Source organism: Cynara cardunculus (assembly GCF_001531365.2).
Source record: "Cynara cardunculus var. scolymus isolate 2C chromosome LG 15, CcrdV1, whole genome shotgun sequence".
In the NCBI taxonomy this organism is placed as follows: domain Eukaryota; kingdom Viridiplantae; phylum Streptophyta; class Magnoliopsida; order Asterales; family Asteraceae; genus Cynara; species Cynara cardunculus.
Genome location: NC_037542.1, coordinates 9,415,705 through 9,422,841, shown reverse-complemented (window position 1 = coordinate 9,422,841; position 7,137 = coordinate 9,415,705). Strand labels below are relative to the sequence as shown.

The 7,137-nt window shown below is 32.5% G+C and overlaps 1 protein-coding gene across 1 annotated transcript; it reads left to right on the top strand.

Annotated features, from left to right (window-relative positions):
* Positions 1–3,819: 3,819 nt before the first annotated feature.
* Positions 3,820–6,063, top strand: LOC112528094 (probable flavin-containing monooxygenase 1). Its single transcript, XM_025139014.1, has 5 exons — positions 3,820–4,255; positions 4,340–4,577; positions 4,647–4,822; positions 5,153–5,511; positions 5,602–6,063. The coding sequence occupies exons 1-5, from the start codon at positions 3,824–3,826 to the stop codon at positions 5,939–5,941; spliced, it is 1,545 nt and encodes a 514-aa protein (XP_024994782.1). The 5' UTR covers positions 3,820–3,823; the 3' UTR covers positions 5,942–6,063.
* Positions 6,064–7,137: the final 1,074 nt, after the last annotated feature.

The following is a 7,137-nucleotide window of genomic DNA, read 5'->3' as shown; positions in this document are numbered from 1 at the left end:
CTGTAATTGAAACCATAACTCTTATTTATTCAAATTGTATTAATATGTAAAGACCAAGTGTAACTTATATCATCGTTAAATCTTATCTTATAAAACCAGTGGAACTTMAAAATCGTTAAAATTCATGGCTCCCGCCGCATTGCGCGGGTACACAACTAGTACTAAATAACATCTTTCAATGACGGGGGAGATTCGTTTCCATTGGAGATGGGGGAACACAAAGTAATCCATGTATCAACATTGTCAGAGTTTCACCTTGAGGCTATCAAAAGAACTTGGTGCTTACTCTCCAAAGTTCAAAAAAGAGAACATTAAAACTCCTCATTTGATTCAAACTAAGGGTTCAAGTGAGAACATCAAAACTCCTCACTTGACCGAACCCAATGGCTTCAAGACTGGAATATCAGACTTCTCTCTCGATCAAAAGAATCACTCCTCATGATTTAAACTTGGAAGATTAAATAATCTCAACTGATATGTATTTCCAAGTAGTTATGTAGACATATGTATAAAATGTCTAAGTAACAATGAACAATTGAATGTCGGGCAAAATCCCAAGTATGCAACATATGCATTTTAATGTTCAAATATAATTGTTGAACAATTAGAGTTGATCAAATTTCCTAAAGCTCAACGAACGAGCCACAAAATCTCCAACTTATAAAATCACTTTAATAAAAGTCCATATAAGCGAGTTAACGTGTTTCCCTGATGTTTAGGCACTCATATGTACCAAAATAGAAATGGGTCAAATACATTATCCAATTTCTGGATGAATCATCTCAGGACAAAAATCGTATGATTTGGTCCCTAAAATGTCCAAACAACTCAATACAATGCTTATGAAATTAAATGCACCAAAGATTTGATAGTCCCAATAATCACCATTATTTATGAAAATCAACAAAATCATATTCACACGATTTGTATCTCAAAGATATCACACAGGCTTGTTATGACTTATGAGCATTGGTAATTTAAGCAAACAATGAACAATCCAAATTTCGAAGTTGGACAAATCTCAATCATGACATCTTAAATGATCATAAGTCAACAAAGGACAACAATCCGTGAAATTTACGTCTTAAAAATCCAATTACTTCAAAGTACGTATTTTCCATTTGTCCCCCCCCCCACACACACAYATATATATATATATATATATATGTGTGTGTGTGTGTGTGTATGTGTGTATAAAGAGAGAGGGGGGTGGGGATTCAAACGAGAATGCTAATTATTTAAGAAAAAGATCGTTACTGTACAAAATCACAAGTAATTTTACATTAACGTCAAAAAAATGGAAGCAGACAACTATCAAACATGTATGATTTTATACGTGAATCATATATGATGTTGTATATTAACGATTTTTTTTCTTATTTTCTTAAATACTTAGCATTCTCATTTGAATCTGCCCTGATATAATTTTGTACATCCACGTTTGTTATCTATACTATATTATAAAGCATTTGCCAAAAACTATTAAAAACCATTTTTTATGCGTAAAATACTGTTTATTAATGTATATTACTTAAAACTCAAGATTGCAAGTAGATTGTGCGTAAGTACAACTTATTAAAGCTCCATATCTGAATTCGTGTAACTAACTACAGATAAACATAATTAAATACAGGATAAACTCATTTTAAATATAAAAAATCTAAAATATAATTATGATAATCATTGAATTTTAAAAAATACTTAATTATTATCTTTATAAAATTATTAAACCAAAAATAAATTATTTCGTTATTAAGCTTAAATTAAATTATAATAAAAAATAAATTAAAGAATTTATGTAAAAAAAGAGAACTTTTAAATTGAAGTTGTTTCTTGTTTTTACGCACGTGTTCATGTTATGTACATGTGCATATCGAATAAATTGCTTATAAATTACTTATATGCACATGTGCATATGATCCAGATAAACAATTTTCCTCAGTTTTTCATTTTTTACGGTTTTCCCTGAACATGACCCACTACTCTTATTGTTATAACCAATGGAACCAACTTTGAACCGTCCATTATTTTTATTTTGTTTTCATTTTTTTGGCATATAGGGTAGTTTTATCTAATTCATGTTTGCAGATAATTATTGACTTTATGCATAATTTTTCTAATCGGATTTGATGGATATTAATTTATTTATTTTTATTAATTATAAGTGCTTTGGAATGATTGTTATCTTCTTCTTCAATGCATCCATATAATTCGACAATTCCCGAGCTGTTTCCTACATTAGTGAAACACCCAAAATCTGTAGAAGAGCTACTAATTTAAAACCTTTGTAATACATCAGGTTAAGAATAATTTCCTTTCTAATGGATAACTTTTGAATGACCTAAAATGACAATTTAAGATTTGCATCAATAAATTTCATACCAGACATCTTAAATGATCTTAAATCAACAAAGGACAATAATCCATGGCGTCTTAAAAATCCAATTACTTCAAAGTACGTACTTTCCAAATCTTTGTCCCCCCCCCCACACACACATATATATATATATATATGTGTGTGTGTGTGTGTGTATATATATATATATATACTACCTTATTAAACAAATTCACTAAAAGTCTTAAAGTCTTAAATTTTTAAATGACCAAAATACCCTTTACTTTAAATTTAGTTTTCAACCCTTCCCTTTTAAACCCAAAATGTCGCTTCGTTTACCCGGCTCCCCTCCCCCAAGACGACGATTTATACTCCCGGCTCCCAAACACATCGATTCCTTTCCAAAAGACATCGATTCCTTTCTCCTAGGCAACGATTTCTTCTCCCAAGACAAGGCAGCGATGCACGTTCTTGATTCCTTCATCAAGGTTAGTTCTCTATTCTTCTATCAATCTCTACTCTCAATCATCTTCCACTTACTTGAATCTCCCCTCTTCTGAAATCGACTGGAATCGCTCCATTTTAGGTAGCGATTCACTGCTTATCATGGTTAGTTCTCCATTCGTTTTATCGATCACTACATCTCTACTATTAACTTATCACCCATTTACTTGAATCGCTCGTCTTCTGGAATCGAGCTACTTGACCCTTGATTTTAATATTTTATTTTATTATTTATCTTGGTCGGTGTTATGATGTGGTCTTATGTGATTTCAGAAAAGTGATAATGTTTTTATTTTTTTAATAAAATATAAATTTGAAGATATCATAAAAAAATGACAAAAATAATACGATATTAATATCAAATTAACTATTTAAAATTTCTCACTTTTTTTTAATTTTTAATTCAAATTTTTTATTATAATTTAATTTAGTTTCAATAACGAAATAATTTATATTTGGTTTAATAATATAATTTTCTTATAAGAAAAAACAATTAATTATTTTGTTCAAACTTGATTATTATCTTAATTATATTTTAAATTTTTTATATTTTAAAATGAGATGTTTATCATCTATTTGATTATGTTTATCCGCAGTTAGTTACACGAATTCAAACATGTAGTTTAATAAGTTGTACTTGTGCATAATTTACTTGTAATCTTGAATTTTAAGTAATATGTATCAACATACAATATTTCATGCATAAAAAATGGTTTTTAAAAGTTTTTATCAAAAATACTTTATAATTAATATAGATATACCAAATTTGTTTACTCCGAATTGGTTTGGTGTAGTTGTTTAATGTAACAGGTTTCGGTTTATTTGGATTTTGGCCCGTATAACTCGACCCATATAAAACCTTTACATCAGTCGGGTTAATGGGTCAACCCGAATTATTATCACCATGTGTTGTGTTTATGTCTAGTAGACATGATCGATATCCATTTTAAGAAAGAAGTACAGAAGATTGCATCGCCTGAGATAATGGATAAGAAGCAAATAGCCATCATCGGTGCCGGAGTCAGTGGCCTTCTCGCCTGTAAATACTGTCTCTCAACCGGTTTCAATCCCATAGTCTTGGATGCAGAATCCGATATTGGTGGTCAATGGGCTAAAACCATCAAAACCACCAGGCTTCAGACGCCCAAATCTTTGTATCAGTTTTCCGACTTCCCATGGCCGTCCTCCGTCACCGACGATTTCCCTACTCATCAACAGATCCTAGACTACCTCCGCTCCTACGCCACCCACTTTCAGCTCATACCCCACATCAAACTCAATTCCCGAGTCAAAGGAATCAGCTACGACGGACCATCATCGGAGACATGGTCCCTGTGGAACGGCACCGGCGAACCCTTTCCACCGGAAGGCAAATGGAATATCACGGTGGAAGACACTCGAACCGCCACAACTCAGGTACGTATGGATGGGTTATCATCTTGGGTGCTGTTAAAATGATTCACTCAACGAAACCGAAATCTGATCATGTCGGAAAACCAGGTTTACATCGTGGATTTTGTGATTCTTTGTTTGGGAAGATTCAAAGATCTTCCAAACATTCCAGAATTCCCCGCCGGAAAAGGCCCGGAAGTTTTCCGAGGCCAGGTGATACACTCGATGGAATACGCTGCCATGGATGACGATGCAGCTGCAGAATTCGTGAAAGGCAAGAAGGTCGTGGTGGTGGGATTTGGGAAAACAGGACTCGACATTGCAAGGGAATGCTCGTCAATCAACGGTTAGTGTTGCATTTTAACCTTTTTTTCCGGCGATCCTGCTTAACTTTTCCGATGTTGATTCTTATTAGGCGCAGAACATCCGTGTAGCGTAGTTTACCGGCGTGATCATTGGAAGCTCCCGAACTGGTCTCCATGGGGAATCCCGTTACCGTATCTCTACCAAAATCGCTTCTCGGAGCTTCAGGTTCATAAGCCCGGGGAGGGTTTTCTGCTTAGTCTACTTGCCACTTTACTTTCACCTCTAGTAAGTCCCTATTAATATTATTCTTCCAATTTCATCCCAATTTTATCATCAGACTGTACTGTATAATAATGGTGTTCTTGCATTTTCATAAAACGAAAGCGTTTTAGTTTGAACCTCCACACACTCACACATATATATAATAATTTGTTATATTATATTATATTATTATTTACTAAATGGGTATCCGATATGTTCTCCATACCCTGCTTGGATTAATTATTTCCCTCGAACGCATAAATGGGGTACGGGGTGCATTGCATTCCGCTAGGAACTTAAAAGCCAAATGTGTATTTACTATTTATCGTCCGTTTTGATCACCACATGTAACAGCGTTGGGGAACATCGAAATTTGTCGAAAGCTACATAAAAAAGAAGCTTCCGCTCGCCAAGTACGACATGATACCAGAAATGAGCTTCTCGAAAGACGCTCGCTCGTGTTTGGTTTGTTATATGCCAGATCCAGAGGACTTTGTTAATGCAGTCGATAAAGGAAGCATCAACTTGAAGAAAGCTCCAAGCGTTTGCTTCTACGACAACGGTATTTTGATTGAAGCGGACGACACGCGGATAGAAGCGGAAATTGTTATATTCGCTACTGGATTCAAAGGTGTAGAAAAGCTCAAAAACATCTTTGAATCACCAGCATTTGGTCACCTCATCACGAGTTCACCACGAGTCCCTTTGTACAGGTCACAATTAATTAACGAGATATACTGTGTTAGTTTGATTTTTCGTTTTAAAACGAAGATCTTACATTACTGATCAATTATTATCATCAGGGAATGCATCCATCCACGGATACCACAACTAGCGATAATTGGATTTTCTGAAAGTTTTTCGAACCTTCACACGTCAGAAATGAGGTGTAGGTGGGTGACATCACTTCTCGAAGGTGCGTTCAAGCTACCGAGCATTAACGAGATGCAGAAAGATATATCGAGATGGGACGAATACATGAAGCAATCAAGCGGGGAGTACCATCATCGATCGTCAATTGCTGTTTTAGAAATATGGTACAATGATCAATTGTGCAAAGACATGGGCATGAATCGTTTGAGAAAGAAGGGACTCTTGGCTAACCTTTTTGAGCCTTATGGTCCCATGGACTATGCCAAATAGATGAGCCAGCGAGCCATTCCCATGGACCATGGTCCATCCATTTTCTTAAACTACTCTTATCCATATCAATTGGTTACGGTCTAATCAAATGTTACATTTGATCCCGTTACAATAAACTATTATGTTATACTTAAAAGATGTTGTTTGACAGTTGCTGAATGATTTAGTGCAGAATGATTAAGTGATCAAAATTATTAAGAGACTTCTATGCTATAGTGCAAAATGAAATATAATTGTTTGGTAATTGTTCAGAATGAAATTAAGGTAGTGAATGGTTAAGGGAGACCTAAAAATACAAAATCATTCGGAGGGTTTTAGAACTATTAAGAGACGAATTGTTTTTTTTTTTGGCAAACAAGATTCACTTTTTAACGATACAGTGGTTGCCTCTTAATCGAACTATTAATATTTTTTTCATCTTTGTTTGATTAAGTTATGTTATGTCTTGGTTTAACCGATTAATTTATAAAAATTATATTAAACCTATTTATATTAAAATTAAAATACAAATTAGTAAAATTAATATTTAATCATCTTAATATTTGTTTTAAAGTATATTTAAATATTTATTCATATATGTACTTGTCTTTAATTTAAATAATTAAAAATAAACTGCATAATTAAAATAATGATGTTTTCTCGATATAAATAAATGTATATTTACATATTTTTAAGATATTAATTTTATAAATAATAATATATATCTATACTATATTATAAAATATTTGACAAAAAAAAACTCTTAAAAAACCAATTTTTATGCACGAAGTATTGTTTATTGATGAATATTACTAAAATTTTATGATTAGAAGTAAATTATGCATAAGTACAACTTATTAAAGCTCCATATTTGAATTTATATAATTAATTGCAGATAAACATAATCAAATATTGGATAAACATCTCATTTTAAATATAAAAAATCTAAAATATAATTAGAATAATCCTTGAGTTCTAACATAATACTTTAGTCATTATCTCTATAAAAAATTATATTATTAAACCTAAATTACAAATTTCTTTGTTACTAAACCTAAATTAAATTATAACTAGAAGCGTACTCGCGCAATGCAGCGAGATACATCGTGTTTTTAATATTTAATTTTATTCTTTATCTCAGTCGATGTTATAATATGGCTTTATGTGATTTTGAGAAAGCGATGATGTTTTTATTTTTGAATAAAATATATGTTTGA